Source organism: Perca fluviatilis, chromosome 15, assembly GCF_010015445.1.
Source record: "Perca fluviatilis chromosome 15, GENO_Pfluv_1.0, whole genome shotgun sequence".
NCBI lineage: Eukaryota > Metazoa > Chordata > Actinopteri > Perciformes > Percidae > Perca > Perca fluviatilis.
Window position 1 is genome coordinate 10034496 of NC_053126.1, and position 16011 is coordinate 10050506.

Here is a 16011-nt window from a genome sequence, read left to right on the forward strand (position 1 = left end):
TGCTGCTGCTGTTGCTGTGCCAATGCGCAAACAGTCTACGCCGTGGGATAGGTCTTCCCAAATTGAGGCTGCTCTCGAAACGATCATCCGATTGAATGACGAGCGCGTCATGCTTGTCTTCCTCCTCTTATGTTCCGTGCGATCAGTGGCTCTGTGTTCCGCAATCCCCTGGGATACTGTATCAGCCTCGATGGCTCTGCTATCGGCGTTTAGCTCACACTGAATGGCTGCCTGGAGCAAGGGAAAACGGGAAGAGAGATCGCTGCGTCTCCTCCTTTAAACCAACGCTCTGCGTTAACTTCCCAACGAGGGGGTGAGTGTCTTGCCTGCCGTTGTGTGAGGCGTCATGCCGGGGTCGTCTAAGGTTTCACCGGTGGTGGTAGTGGCGGCGGCGGCAGAGAAGGGGGTAGAGGGGTCTGTACCGGTGTCCTTAGTTAGCGCCGTGGATTTGGGTTGATGGCGAACAGCCAGTAGATACGCCACGGGACAATCAAAGTTTGGGATAAGTAACGTTAGGCCTATATGCCGCTTAGGGGAAGGGTATAAGTTGGCACAGTCCTAAACTTTCTTTAGCCGTTCCAGCCTTTTCCGTTAAATGTATCCTGTTATCAGCGTAGAGTGCAATGTTTGGAGTCAAATGGTTAATTTCAGCTCTTCTCTCAAATATGCGACAATGTGATGCCAGTCAGGTTTTCTGGCACGGCTGCTCTTGCGAGCGCCGGTTATAAGAATTGTGCCTTGTTATGCTCCCACCCCCCGCTCCGTGCCGCACTGGTTCCGTCTGGCTCGCCCTCAGCTGCTGCGTGTCCTGGGATGACCTGTTGATGTCGGTAGAATGGAGAATGGCAGGGGGAGCGATTTCCCCCATCACCAAAATATTTAAATAAGCAACATTTGGGCTTGACAACCGGCGTCGCAGCACAGCTACCTCGTCCGCAAGGCAGTAAGTGTCTTGTTTATATATTAAGTGTGTGGACTATAGCGGAAATGCTTGACATTGTGCTGCTGAGCTGAGTGTGCATGAGGTGGATGGTGCGCCGAGGCGAACCCAAAATATTTAACAGTAGCGTTAGCTTAGCCATTAGCTACCTCTACAGGCCTGCTGCGGATGGGAGAGAGCATCAAACATTTTCAGCGTTGTCAGCCACAAGAGCGAAAGGGGGACGAACTACGACCGCCTAATCTGCTGAAGATGGTTAAGATGAATAAACTTGAATGCCATTTGACCGCACGTAAACAGGAACACACCGTCGCCCTCACCCCGGGTATCACCGGGGCTTGCTGCCATCCTGTGTCGCCCCCCCGCCGTCGCCTCCCGGCTCCGGTGCCAGCAGACAGTGGAGCACTCCCGGCGGGTAGACTGGCACACGGCGCGGTGTGTTAACGAGCTCCTTATCTGTTCCCCATTACCCGGCATTCTGTCCCGTTTAAACATTTTCTGTACAGAGGCACACTATAGTCGGGAACACTCACATGGTACAGCCTCAGTAATATGGAGTTGAGAAGTTTAGACGCTTTAATGTATGTGCTGCTTTATATTCAGGATCCAACCACAAATCAGGCCTACGTATGACTTGACTTGATAGGAGAAGCACAGCCATGCAGGCATGGGCACATGAGAACCAGGAAATGCCTATAGAGGGACTGCACCAATGACTCCACAGTAATCACCCACACAGCAGAGTCAGAGCCAATGCTTCTTTCAATTTTAGAAGTGGATCAATTGGAAAGTAGTCGGACAAGTTCTGAAATATGTTGATAGCCATCCCATCATAACATAGCCCTTATGTTTGTATGTTTGACCTACTTTCCCCACCAGGCTGGTTGGTATAAGACACGGGGTGAATTAGGGTGAATTTCACTCGTTCACTTTGCTGCACTCTATTTATTTAACGGAATAAGGACCTGAGATGATCCCTCTCATCGCTGCAGGCCTCACTGCCCATCCTTGCTGCATAAAGACACACACACACACACACACACACACACACACACACACACACACACACACACACACACACACACACACACACATCACATTCTCTTTCACTGTCAGGGCAAACTGTGCAAACACACCCTGCTCTCAGCCCTGTGTTTGTGTCTTTATGTGCACGCATGTGTGCTTACTGCGGCTCGCCAAACTGTAAACAAGCAGTATTGTCTAATGTCTGTGTGTGACTCAGTGTGCCTTTTGTGGGTTTGTTTGAGTTTGTGTGTGCGCATCTGTGTTTTAGTATGAGGGAGAGGGAGCTTGAGTGAGACAGAGACAAAGAGAGCATTTCTCTTTACCCTGGAGCTTGGCTAGGTCCCAAATGAAAGGCTTTGGATATGATGGGGCGGCTCACTCCAGCCCTCGTCAGTCAGTCACACCAAAGTTGGTTGTGTGCCTCTTACAGGGTGGGCTTCAATCAGTTTGTTCTCACAGTATCAGAGATTGTCTTTGTTTGGTATGTATCTACGTGTGTGTGTGTGTGTGTGTGTGTGTGTGTGTGTGTGTGTGTGTGTGTGTGTGTGTGTGTGTGTGTGTGTGTGTGTGTGTGTGTGTGTGTGTGTGTGTGTGTGTGTGTGTGTGTGTGTGTGTGTGCACAGCTTGTACTCATGAAACACTTTGAGGTGGTAAAGCAACTGTGTGAAAAGCAGCTTTATCTAGGTCTGTATACTCATCTGTGTGGATATATGTGAAAACACTTCTGACTAGTATTCTGCTTTAAGTAAAGGTTTATGACCAATGCAATGTCACGTACACTTATCAATGGGTCTGTTGTATTCCTAGCTGTATTTGTGGAGGTTATATAGTGCTTGTGGGTACAGAGGGCATACAATGCGTATACATGTGAGTCCCTGTACTGAAAAGTAGATTTCTCCCCAAGCTATTGTATAGAATGAGGTCATGGCTACAAATCTAAAACGTAAAAGAAAATATCTGGTGTCTTTACATATCCTGACACTGAATACAAAACCTTCTCAAAGAATCAAGCAGTTACAGTGTTCATAACCTCTCAGCACAGCAGAGGGAACTTGTTTTTAATTCAACATTGAGATGCATAGTAAGGGGGTATGTTTGTCTTTGGCTGTTTAGAGAAGTGAATGGAAACATGCTATGTGGTTTTTGTTTAGGCCACACACTTTCCAACATAGAATAACGGACCATGACCCAGTTATCTGTTTTAATAGCTCATAGAAGACAGAAAATAAAAAGGCTTTTACTGTGCCCGCTCCTGGCAATAACCACTACTGCGAGGCCAAAGTGACTTATAGGATTAATGCGATGCACATTATCCATGGCGGTTTCAACAAAACTTTGTTTGAAATATCAACGTCCTGTGAGCCTGCCAAACGCCTTCAGTAGGACTGTGTGAAGAAATATTTGTGGTCTATGTCAATTGGATATGCCAAGGGATAGAATGGTTATTCAGGAATTCTTTTCTCTAGAGTGCTTCATTATTACAAATTTAGCCTAGTAGTAAGAAAAAAAAAGTTTATGTTTGGTATTACTGTGTCCCTGTGAAAGACTGTCAGCCATTTTATTGTGTCCATTAATGTAAGAGTCTGGCATTCCTCACCTGTTTTGTTTTAGGTCTGTTCTCCCCGAGCTTTCTGTCTTTTAACACAGCCTTGTTACATTACACCTCCTCCCCACTTTGCCTTCTGATACCCTCCTCACACCAAAGACACAGCACATTTTTTGTCATTGTTGTGAATGGGCCTGCCCATTTTATACCACTTGGGACAATGACCCTGCTCTGGTTAAAGCAGTGTAAACACTACAATCAAAAGCCTGCTGAGGAGTAATTTGTACGACTCCTACTCCAAATGGCCCCAACTTAAACATTTAAAAAGTCTTTGTTGTATTTTCTTAACCTTCTCTGCCCTGTAACCATTTTCTAGGTCCTAATATTTCAATGACCCCTAAAAGTAGGAGTCATTAGGAGTCCTACACGTTACTCCTAATGACTCAAGGTATAAACGGCAAGAGTCTGATACTTCCATGTAACCTCCTGTATGTTAACCAGTTTAATACACATAGTTTGTGTGGATGGGGTTTAAATGTCATGTATTGTTGTGTCATTCCTCTTTCTTTCTCCGCTTTTTTGTTTCATTCTCTCTCTTCTGTCTCTCTTTTATTTCCCAACAAGACCCTTTGGTGGTGTGCGTAGGCGCACCATGGCCCAGACCCTCCAGATGGCGATCCCAAACTTTGGCAACAATGTTTTAGAGTGTCTGAATGAGCAGCGGCTGCAGGGCCTCTACTGCGATGTCTCTGTGGTGGTCAAGGGCCATGCCTTCAAGGTACTGATGAGACGGCGAGTTACTGTTTTTATTATGGAAATTAACCTTTCTATTTAAAGTCAAGGCTATATTTAGAGAAGTTAAAGCTTGGGTGTAAACAATTAGCCCTGGGGCTCCATGGCAGCCATGTTGCATGGAGGATGGAATGCCAGTATACTTCAAAAGAAGTGCTGTTTGGACAGTCTGAAAGTGGGGGGGCACGGGGCAGACATCGGAACGTTTTTCTTTTTTGTATCTGGGGTGGATCGACCAACCTGGAATGATGATACACTTTCACAGAGAGCATTTCATCCTAGTATAATTTTGAGAGATATTGAGCTAAATTCTTCCTCTCTGGCTAAAGGTTGGGTGATTTAGTTAAATCATTTCTTGTAGTCTTGACAACTGGACCTCTTTAATTGCATGCAATTTCCCACTTAGCCTTTAAAGGTAATGGGTTAGATTGCCCCCAATTTAAATGCCCTGAGTCTTTGTTGGATTTTCTTAACCTTTTCTGCCCTGTAACCTTTTTTTTTTTTAGGTCCCAATATTTTAATGACCCCAAGTAGGAGAGCTGTCCCTTTTTATTATTATTTTTTTTTTATTAAAGTATGGCTTTCTTTCCAAGAACATTAGGAGAAGTTCAAAATAGTATTTTAGGATTCATATATTAAAGACCTATTAACAAATACACAAATAAATGACTGGAAACAGAACCATGTCATTTACACTTTTCTCAAGTTCCAAATATATTTTATTTGGTTAAAGTTCTTGTGCGGAATATTAACTTTGCACCACTCTAAAAGTTCTAATGTGTCGCCTTCTTATCTGCTTTTGTCTCAGGCCCATCGAGCTGTGCTGGCTGCTAGCAGTTCTTATTTCCGGGACCTTTTCAGCAGCAGCAATAGTGGAGGAGGTAGCAGCAATGAGACAAGCCCAAACATAGTGGAGCTCCCGTCGGCTGTGCAGCCCCAGAGCTTCCAGCAGATTTTGTCTTTCTGCTACACAGGCCGTCTCAGCATGACAGTGGGGGACCAGTTTCTCCTAATGTATACTGCAGGCTTCCTGCAGATCCAACAGATCATGGAAAAAGGCACTGAGTTCTTCCTAAAGGTAAGGCTGAAATGTGTTTAAAACAAAGTGTCTATTCCAGTTGGAACAATATTGAAATGTGTATATTGTGCTCAGAGTTTGAAAAGGCAAAAATTGAAAGGTTCATCTGCAGGCGAGCATGTATGCATGAAGGAAATTTAAGGGCAACCTGCCTCATAGTCAAAAGTGATGGTGGAAGTCAAACTATAGTGTGACGATGGTTCTAACTAGGGAATCATTTACTGAAAACATAAATAAATAAATAAATAAATAAATAAATAAATAATCATACAACATGTGAAGGGAAATTAGCCAATGGTTTTTGAGATGCTGTTGGACGGACAGGCTGACAATCCTTCGTCCCAGCCACCAGCGTGGCAAAACCCTACGAGCAAAAACATTTGTTGGTACATCAGTGTGTTTTATGTATGCTGACACAAAGTTGATATATATATATATATATATACATTCATTTTTTGTTAGGTCTCCTCCCCCAGCTGCGACTCCCAGGGCCTGCACGCTGAGGAGGCCCCACCTTCTGAGCCCCCACCTTCTGAGCCCCAGAGCCCTGTGACGCAGACCAGTAACAGTGCAGGCCGGCCTGCCTCTTGCTTGACGCCGCTCCCTCTGGTATCGCGAGTGAAGACAGAGCAGCCCGCTAGCCAGCCGGAAGCGGCCACCCCGTACTCAGTGGTCTGCACTCCTGTCGCCAAGCGGCTGTGGGAGGGTGGCAGCAGCCGAGATGGAGGCGGGGTAGGCTCAGGGGGAGGCGGTGGGGCCAGGAAGGCAGCCCGTTATTCCCAGGAGGCGGTGCGGGGCAGTGCCATTCAGAGCCCCGGAGCCCTCGGACTGGCCATGGGTATGGGTGCCAACGTAACCAGCCTGGCGGGCATGGTGGCCAGTGGCGGGCTTAGTGGCAGTGCCGGCACCAACGGGAGCTCTGCAGCAGGCCTCGGCATGTCGGAGGGCGCCAGCCCCGGCACCCTGAGCACCTACGCCAGTGACTCACCCATCAGCTACCATGATGATGAAGAAGAGGAAGAGGGGACAGATGAATGTGCTGAAGAGCAGTATCGGCAAATCTGCAACATGTATACCATGTACAGCATGCTCAACATGGGAGCAGCAGGTAATGGACATGAGACAGAGTAGTACTTGTAAATGCACCTGAAAGACTGAGAAGTACATCTTCTCAGTCTAATGTTTACGCCTACTTTTATTTTCGGTGAGAGTGAAATAATTTTTGCCTTCTCTGCTGAGATTTCCTATTTAATTTCAATGGATTTAATAGTAATCCTGGTGTTTTTCCTGTTTTAGCAGGCATTTTACTGTGCACCCTATATAGGGTACTGCACCCTATATAGTTCTATTCTAATTTTGCAGTATTGTTTTTCTCCAGCAGCTGGTGAACGTGTTGAGGCTCTACCAGACCACACAGAGACACGGGGTCGGATGCGAGGCAGAGACCTTACATGTCTCCCCGCAGAACTCATTGCTCAGATAGGCAACCGCTGTCATCCCAAACTGTACGAGGAAGGGGACCCTGCTGAGAAACTAGAGTTAGTCTCAGGTATGTTTTGTGTGTGCATGTGTGTTCTCAGAGAAACCGGTCTTTTCAAAAGACAGACTTTTATAGGAGAGAGTTTTAGAGGAGCTGTTAAAATGCTCAATGACTTGTTTTTCTAAGTGTTAAAGGTCCTTTAAACATTTGGAAGATATATATATGTCTATATTAGAGAAACATACACTGGAGCTATAAAAATATACATGTGGCAATATACCAATACCAATGTTAGTTGATTCAAGGGATCTGGCAAGGCAAATGACAATGATATGTATACACATATTTAGTGGAAGCTGTCCTCAAATGACTGGCCTTGGCATGGAGATTACATGGCAGTACTGCACATTTGACTGTGTGTGTGTGTGTGTGTGTGTGTGTGTGTGTGTGTGTGTGTGTGTGTGTGTGTGTGTGTGTGTGTGTGTGTGTGTGTGTGTGTGTGTGTGTGTGTGTGTGTGTGTGTGCGTGTGCGCACAGGCTGGGTTACATACCTTTCAATGCAGTGTGTGTGACTGTGAGAACTGTAGAGACATGAATAAAGAAAGAAAAGGTGGTAGGTAGTAGTAAAATTAAAAAAAGGCACAAATGCCAAAAAAAAAATTATTGTGCATACCGTAATAATATTAAAATGACTAAACTTGACCCATTATGAAACCTGTGACACAGATGTAAATTCAATATAGAGCAATAAACAGAACAAACAGAAAAGAAATAGCAAGAAGCAAAACTCTTAACTATGACATGTCCCCAAACCACAGCCTCCTCGCTCTCCACCTACAGCTGCAATGTTTGATATGAATCAGACTTGCCACTAGATTATCAAATACTCATTTACATTCCAGTAATTTAAAGTGAAGATTTCATGATTTAGCATTACTGTATATGATAGGGTTGGGCGATTATTTTTGGGCGGCAGCGTGGCTCAGCGTCTTGACAGGGCTTTGAAATATTTCTGTGTGACGATTTTATTTACAATATTTAAACATTTAAACAACAAAAAAATCTATGTAATAGAAATGTCTTCGCTATTCAAACCACGGCTCCCTTTTTCCAAGTCTGTGTGTCTGCTGGGTGTGACAACATCACAGCGTCACGTTCCGTTTTTAACTTTATTATTTTAACTAATTTCACAGTGCTAATCATTTCTCTAACGTTAACTACGCTTATGGAGCGCCAAGCTAAGTTTTGGTGAGCAGGCATTTAGAGAATGGAGATGCTGGTTAGATCCATGGAAAAGACATGATAAACTGGGTTCAAATTCACTTGTGCTGATTAACGGGGCTCAGAGGGCGAACATGCCGCACCACAGAAAACCTCTCTAAATTAATTTTTTAATAATAATTTAGGGGCGGGGGGGGGGGTTCAGGGCCTTGCTCAAGAGCACCTTGGCATTCCCCAGGAGGTGAACTGGGACCTCTCCAGCTACCAGTCCATTCCGTACTTCGGTCCGTACGGGGACTTGGACCAGCGACTCTCCAGTTCCCAACCCAACTCCCCACGGACTGAGCCACACCCAATGAATGCACAGTAGGGCGCACATTCTAGAGGTTGTTATTATAACATACTTTAACATCTTAGTTCTGATAGTAAGTTAGTTAATATTGCCTTTAATATCGGCGCATGAAAAACAATTGTTGATTATCCCTTTGATAACCGATATACGATCCGAGCCTAGTATCCAACCTACAAAATCTCAACTTGAACAAATCAGTCGTGTCCTAAAGCGAGACGAAGTACTGATGATGTTTGGCGGTTCATTTGTTTGTTGATATTCATCGTAGAGATGCACCGATAGACCGGCCGGTGACCGGAATTGGCCGGTTTTCACGTGCTTGGCCATGAATGCCGACCGGCAGGTCAGTCTGACCTATGCCGATTTCATGCCGGTCAACGCTACAATTAACTGACAACATCAATTAAACGAGTTTCAGTTCTCAAGGGCACACACACACACACACACACACACCACACACACACACACACACACACACACACACACACGGACGCGACAGCACAGTCTCTTTTTTCCTTTCTCTCAACTTTTCCGCCGTGTGCGCGTACCCGCTCGCAGTGTGAAGCGCGTGCCCGCGCTATTCTCGCACATGTAGGAACCTCGTCAGCTGTTTGGAAATTCTTCAGCGTGTGTGCAGAAGACAACAAGTTTGCAATATGCAACACCTGCAAGGAAAAAGTAGGGCGTGTAGAGACGACACCAAAAACCCAAATCACATTTTTTTAGTTGGATATTTGATGTGAAAAGAAGGAAATGGTTGTAACATTGCACTTTAGATGCGTGTGAATTTCCCACACCAGGAGTATTTATATAGTTCTATTGTATAGTGATCCATTATCTGTTCCAAAAATGTTCTATATTCTGTGCAAAATGTTATATCAAAGAAAAGATAGAAAATAAATATTTGCGTGTGCTGTAAAGTGGTTAGAAAAAATGAAATCGGAATCGGCTAAAATCAATGAAAATTGGAATCGGCCTAGAAAGTTGTAATCGGTGCATCTCTAATTCATTGCATGTGCATTCTTTGCAGGTACTTCTGTGTATATATCGCGAGCCCAGCTAATGAACTGTCATGTGAGCGCGGGGACCAGACACAAGGTGCTGCTTAGGAGGCTGCTGGCTGCCTTCTTTGACAGGTTTGTTCCTCTTGTCTCTGGGTCTATTTCTGCAAGCGTTTCATGTAAAGTTGGCAAAAGCTTCATTTTAATATAGAGATTAATGTATTTGTTTTTATCTGCTGGCATTAGAGGGATAACACTATTTTTGTTTTCCTCTGTTCTGTGCAACTCATTCTTATTTTTGATGCATCAGGAATACTCTGGCCAACAGTTGTGGAACAGGCATCCGCTCGTCCACCAACGACCCGAGCCGCAAGCCCCTGGACAACAGAGTTCTGCATGCGGTCAAATGTGAGCGTGCATGTTTTTCACTCCGTGGGTGTTTGTCCACAAGCATGCAAACAATTTGCACATTTGCTTGTGAAGATGGGTTCAGATAGAGGGGAATGTACTGTACATACATTCATATTTTACATATACTATATGCATATTGCATAGAACGTTGTTGCTGAATTTAATGATTGGCTGTTGCATGTCTCAGTTCATTTAACAGTGAAACAAGTCTGTTTTTAGTCTACTTTTGAAGTAAAGTGCAAAGGGGAGATTACTTGCTACCTACTGCACCCTTGTGATTATCATTAGGTAATAACCCACAGTGACCACTAGAGAGCAACATTCAACTATGTTCACATTTGTGTGCTTGTATGTAGGTGATAATGGTGTTCAGACATTTATGAGAAAAGCTAACTTGTGTAACTCCTGAGTGCTCAGTGAAGTTTGGTCTTGCTTTGTGAAGATGAACACATTTCCCTACATAGCATTAGTGAAATGAGAAAGGCAGCAGGACATGGTCGAAGAGATCAGCTGCTCCATTTACATTTACAAATCGGTGTCCGTGCCTTTTCTGATCTGCAGGACATTATCGCTCTTAAAATTCCCGTATTCCCTGTATCCATGGTTATACAGTATTTGTTGTTAACATCAACGGAAGTGTGTATGAATGTAGGACATTTCTGATGTCCTTCAGATGATTAAGGATTTTACAAGTACAGTCCAATCTTGGGATGTAATCCCAAATTGACCAGAAAATTGTTGCAGTGTGAGCTGTGATACTTCAGGCTGCTGAAATTCTCCTTGCACCTCGCAAGTAGGCGACATTGTGTCATGAGCCTGCCCTGTCACAAAGAATTGGCAGTACACAGACATCCGCACAGAGCCTACACATATACCCTCTGATGACTACATGTATGCCACGCGAACACTCGCGCGCATGCACAGTATAATTTCAGCTTAATCGAGCCTCAAGTAATGTGTATTCCACTTGCTTGACATTAAAAACATTTCCAATGGCCATTGTTTCTGTTGTTTAGCTTCCTTTCTCGTCTTAGGCGTAGGTCACAGCATAATAAACTCATTTTTTTTTTTCTTCCTTTTTCATGTCAGTTTATTGCCAGAACTTTGCCACTAGCTTCAAAGAGAGCGAGATGAATGCCATCGCAGCCGACATGTGCACCAACGCCCGACGTGTGGTCCGCAAGAGCTGGATCCCCAAGCTGAAGCTACTGATGGCCGAGAGCGACGCCTACACCGCTTACCTTCCCGACGGCGTCAAAATGGAAGACGACACCCTGGGGGCGGACCCAGCCTTCGACTCGGCCTCCGTGGAGGCCGCCGGCGGTGCCGGCATGGAGTCGGGGGGCTCTTCAGGTGAATCGCTACCAGGTGTGGGCGGGGACGGAGGACCGTTATTTTGAACATTGTGTGCGGGGAAAAAGTTGAAATTTGGTGACACACATGCAAGTATTCCCCAGTTCTGCTTGCCTCCTCACTCTTTGGCCAACGCTGATCTCTCACATCTGACTGTCTATACTACACTGCTAGGGTCAACAGTTGTTACCCTGATGTAACCAGGACATGAAAACTTAAATTTTTTGCTTTATGACTGTACAATGGAGTTAGTTGAGGAAAGGGAGAGAGTGAGAGGGTTTTCTCTCTGCCTCCCCTCCCCTTGTCTTTTTTTTATTTTTTATTTTATTTTTTTTTTAGGTGTGTAAGCGCATCCACTGTTGCATATTACATACATTCCCTGAAATGCAGGTGGTGGGGGGAGTTGCCAGTGCAGCTTGAGGAGGAAGGGATGGCTGGATAGACAGGCTAGGAGTAGAGGTGGCGAGTATATTGAATGTAAGCGTCAGTGGCAGTTTTCTTTATGCAACCCTAACACCTTGTATTCCAGCCTAGGAAAAAGGAACTAGATTTTAAAATAGATACAATAATAAACATTAACACTACCTTCCTACTTCCTCTCCTTTCATCTTCCACTCATCATCCTGCGAGTATTCTTCACCACATCACCTCTCGAGACCAGAGAATCTCACCTGAGTGTTTCACTGTGCAGTGTCTTATAGAAATGTAGCTCATCTTTCTCTGTTTTCTAAATGTTTAGCATGTTTCTCTCGTCTACGAACTGAAAAAGTGATCCAGAGAGAAGGGGAAAGCTTTTTACTGAGATGATTGTAAAGAAAATTTAAAGGGCAACAGGTAATCAAAGATGGTCATATTTTTAGAAGACAAAACTATATTTATACAAGTGCCCATGCCTAGAACGGTGTGAGCAAAGAGAGTGAAAGGGGTTGTTTTAAAATCTCTAAGATCTTCGTGTTTTATTGAAAGAGGTCTTGTCAAATAAGGAAAAGTGCTATTTTTTGCATTTAAACAAAAAAAGACGTATAATAAAGCAGTATAATCATAAGTCCCATAGTCATTTATTTTTATCTTTATTTGACAGTGCAGAGGGATGGAATGAGCAGTTGAACTGCTAAATTTGAAGCATTTCATCCTCAGCTTGGCTTAAAATAAATAGAGAGACTGATTCAGCTGGCTTGACTGTTGTCTATGATAACCATTTCTTGTTAGGTTGTGAACCTGCAACGTTTGCATCCTTCGATAAAACATTTTGCCCACAACTTTGAAATTACCTGTAGAAATATAAAGGTTATTGATCTGACGGCTCAGCTAGTTTCTTATTTGTGCTGAAATTATTGACAAGAACAATAAACTGCTGTCAAATAATAATAATTATGGAATATTGGAACGTGCCTTTTTATTTGAAATCAATAAGCAGAAGCTTGGTGGGTACAGTGATATCACGAGGAGGCAATACTGCTTGAAAAGCAAATAGGCTTTATGGTACTATCCATGTGTGGGGAAACAGTTCTTTGGTAAAGAAGGAGAGCCTGTATTTGTGTCTTTTTTAAGTATGTCGTTTATTCATGTATCTAATGCACCACCTCTTTAATAAGGAAATGCAAAATGGCTGACAGTTTTATTTTAGAGTTTAACATGATTTTTGTATCTTCCTTGAGAGTGGAGGTTTCTGCACCTTATTGAGAAAAACCAGAGGTTCATGCACCTTTTGAGAAATGTAGCAATTGAACCCTGTTAGGTTGAATCTGTCTTTTCTTTCTTTATTTTTCCCCATGTCTGCATGTTTCTTGTTTTAGAAGTGGCACAAATTCCTACTGTAAATAATCAAGACGACTGTTGAGTTAAATCCCAAGTGTTCTTCCTTTTTGTTGCTGGATGCGTCTGATTATAAAATGTCAATAACTGACCTCTTTTCTACGTGAAAGTTTGTGTTTGCTAGAAGCTTTTTGAATGACCTGTAAGAGGTCCGCAGCACAGGGATTCATTGTTCCTGTTTCAGATGGATATAAGTGAAAATAGGGTGTGACGTAGGAATGTGTTCTCAACCTGAAATGCTCTCGCAGACGACCGATTGCTTTCTCCTTCTGGAGGGGGCTTTCTAAAGACGTTGTATTTTTCTGAAGACAGGTACAGGGTAAAAACCGGGAAGGAATCGGTGCTTCTTATTCAAGGCAGTTGAGTCAATCTTATTGAGAAAAAAACTAGAAACATGATAGATGAAGCTCAGCCTATTCTCACTATTGATGAAAGGATGAGTTTACTGAAATGTTTGACTGGATGATTTACGGACAGCAAAAGTGCAGTACCTTATAAGTATTCTGTAAAGGGTAATGACAACAATACCTCAGTAAGCTCTGCATTTGACTGTAGATGCCACATGATCACCCCTCCCCCACGAACGTACCTCTCCGGTATCTTTGAAGACTGCTGTGCTTCCTGTCCTTCATGCAGCTGGTGTCATGTTTCACTTCCACAAGATTATTCATGTGTTTCAGAGAAAGGCAAAGCAGTGGTTTTAGGTCGTTAACTCCGAATTATAATAAGTACTTTTTTTTTTTTTCTCAGTGGCTTTTAACTGTTAACTGTTAAAGTTTACAGTTGATCTCAAATTACATCTTAATGTTTTCCCCAATGTTTTAAAAAAAGAAGTAATTATCACACTACTTAAATTTGTATATTTAAGTTAACATAATGCCTGAAATAGTTTGCTGGGACATCAAATTATGTTATACAGAAAAACCTGTCATTTCAGATTTTTTTTATTTTTCAAAATATATCTACTATAATTCCAGATTCTTAGATAATTACTTTGCGTACAGAGTTAAAGGAGATACATGTTAATCACTAGGACCTCTGAATTTAATTGAGGGAGTTTTTGGGACATTCGGCCTTCTTAATATCTTCTTTAGCCTAATGGCTACTACATCTGTGGATGTCCCTGCGTAAAGAAATAAAACCAGATATGACAATAGCCAATTACTGTTCAAATGTCTAAATTTAGTTTCCTAATAGATTGTGTCCTTCACAGAGGTAGAATTGTAGTGTAATCGGAGGGTAACTATGGTTTTGGTACTTATCAGGGTTTTTTACCTATAGTCATTGTTAAGTTCTCTGTCCAAAAAGTCCCTCGCTCACCAACTACTTGCACACCGCATTATCTGCAATAGGTGTGGGAGTGTATTTGTTTAACTTTTATGTGCATTTGAGAATAGAGAGATTCCATGCTTCTTATTTCAGTACGTTCTAAGCATATTGTAATTTCTGTACCTTTCAACGTGTTTACACTTCATAAAACATGTCGACCTACACACTTGAATGGATAAGGTTTTGCACGGCATGGGGATCCTTTTGTCACTAAACAGTACATATATAAATATGATTATACACATGTATAGATAAATACTGTATATTATATATAGACGCACACATAGAGGTCAGATTGTTTGTTGTGCACTCGCAGCATGAGGTATATATTTACCCAGAAACGGCGCTTCTTCACAACCTGAGCAGTAATAGGTCTGCCCATGTCTTTGCCCCTGCTCCTTGCCCTCTGTAACCCTGTAGCGCCAGTGGACATTCTGTAAAGCTCATCCTATTTCTTTCTGTGTTCCAAGTGCCAATAACTTTGTGAAAGCCCTGTAACTGTGACCCAACATTATCAAAAGGTAATTGCACATTAACAACTGTAAAATAAATAAATACAAATCATAGAGAAAATGTCAAAATGGATTAAATAATGAATATCTTAATAAAAGATTTGTAACAATTTCTCTTTGACTCATTTTTTACTGGGCTGTAACTGTTCGGCTGCTTGTTGGGTGTCTGGTTGTTTTTAATACACTTTTCATTCATGACACTGGGATAAAAATAAAGTTATAGAAAAGTGTTTCCTAGTGATTTCACTAGAACTTGATTAAGAAATTGGATATTGCCTTGAAAAAAAATAAGCATTCCCTTTTTACCTAAAAAAAAAAATAATAATAATAATGTGTTTGAATATCAATGTTAATTTAGATTAAAAAATAAATTTACAGCAATATCTCAATTAAGAAGTCAGTTTTTCATGTATATTTCTGTGGTGAAATTCCTTTTCACTGTGAAATAGTTTAATGTAATTCACTGTAAGCACTTTTTTTTATAAACCTGAAGATAAAAAGCTTAAACATGCATGCTCCTTATTGATTGTTCCTTTTCATGCACACTTCAGTACACCCACCTGGAGGCTGCCGTGTATGACCAGTTTCTTTCATGCTTCACAAACATATCACCCACACAGTTATTCCTGCCTTCATTTGGCTGTACTTTTGCTTTCATACTTGATATACAGTACTTTACATATTTAAAACAACAGCTGGCTCGTGAGGCCAGTATTCCTTGACATGTTTCATACTCTACTCTGTATAGAGCAAACTCAACTTTGTATAAAGATTGTGAAATAGGGCTTTATATTGCCTCAAATTATCTAAAACGGTAATTTTACCTTTCCTAAACATGAAAATCTGTTATAGAACAGGTATCAATGACTCATTTTCAATAGTACAGCACCACTTTCAGAATTATTTAGCTACTGTTTGGCTGCTGTAATGACTTAAATAATAATAATAATAAAGAATAATACATTTTATTTGGCGGATGCCTTTCTAGATACACAAGGACATCTTACATGTTTAAGAGGGCATAAAAGAATTAAATACAATGGAATAAATTTAGCTTCATAGAAATACATTTAACAAAATAGACAATATCTGAAAAGTGCTAAGAAATGTCAGAAAAGCAGTAAAGAAAGTGTGTCGGGAGGAAACAGTGATTTG

At 42.2% G+C, this 16011-nt stretch overlaps 1 protein-coding gene across 3 annotated transcripts; it reads left to right on the forward strand.

The window, feature by feature from the left end:
* The first annotated feature begins 66 nt into the window (after window positions 1-66).
* Window positions 67-14968, forward strand: LOC120574578 (nucleus accumbens-associated protein 1). 3 transcript variants are annotated; one of them, XM_039824998.1, is made up of 8 exons: window positions 67-313; window positions 4137-4290; window positions 5113-5382; window positions 5845-6490; window positions 6764-6931; window positions 9466-9571; window positions 9747-9844; window positions 10937-14968. In XM_039824998.1, the coding sequence occupies exons 1-8, from the start codon at window positions 96-98 to the stop codon at window positions 11245-11247; spliced, it is 1971 nt and encodes a 656-aa protein (XP_039680932.1). In that variant the 5' UTR covers window positions 67-95; the 3' UTR covers window positions 11248-14968. The 3 variants fall into 3 exon arrangements, with proteins under 3 accessions (XP_039680932.1, XP_039680933.1, XP_039680934.1); XM_039824999.1 differs by lacking the exon at window positions 67-313 and adding an exon at window positions 836-943 and having other exon boundaries at window positions 6761-6931; XM_039825000.1 differs by lacking the exon at window positions 67-313 and adding an exon at window positions 969-1375 and having other exon boundaries at window positions 6761-6931.
* Window positions 14969-16011: the final 1043 nt, after the last annotated feature.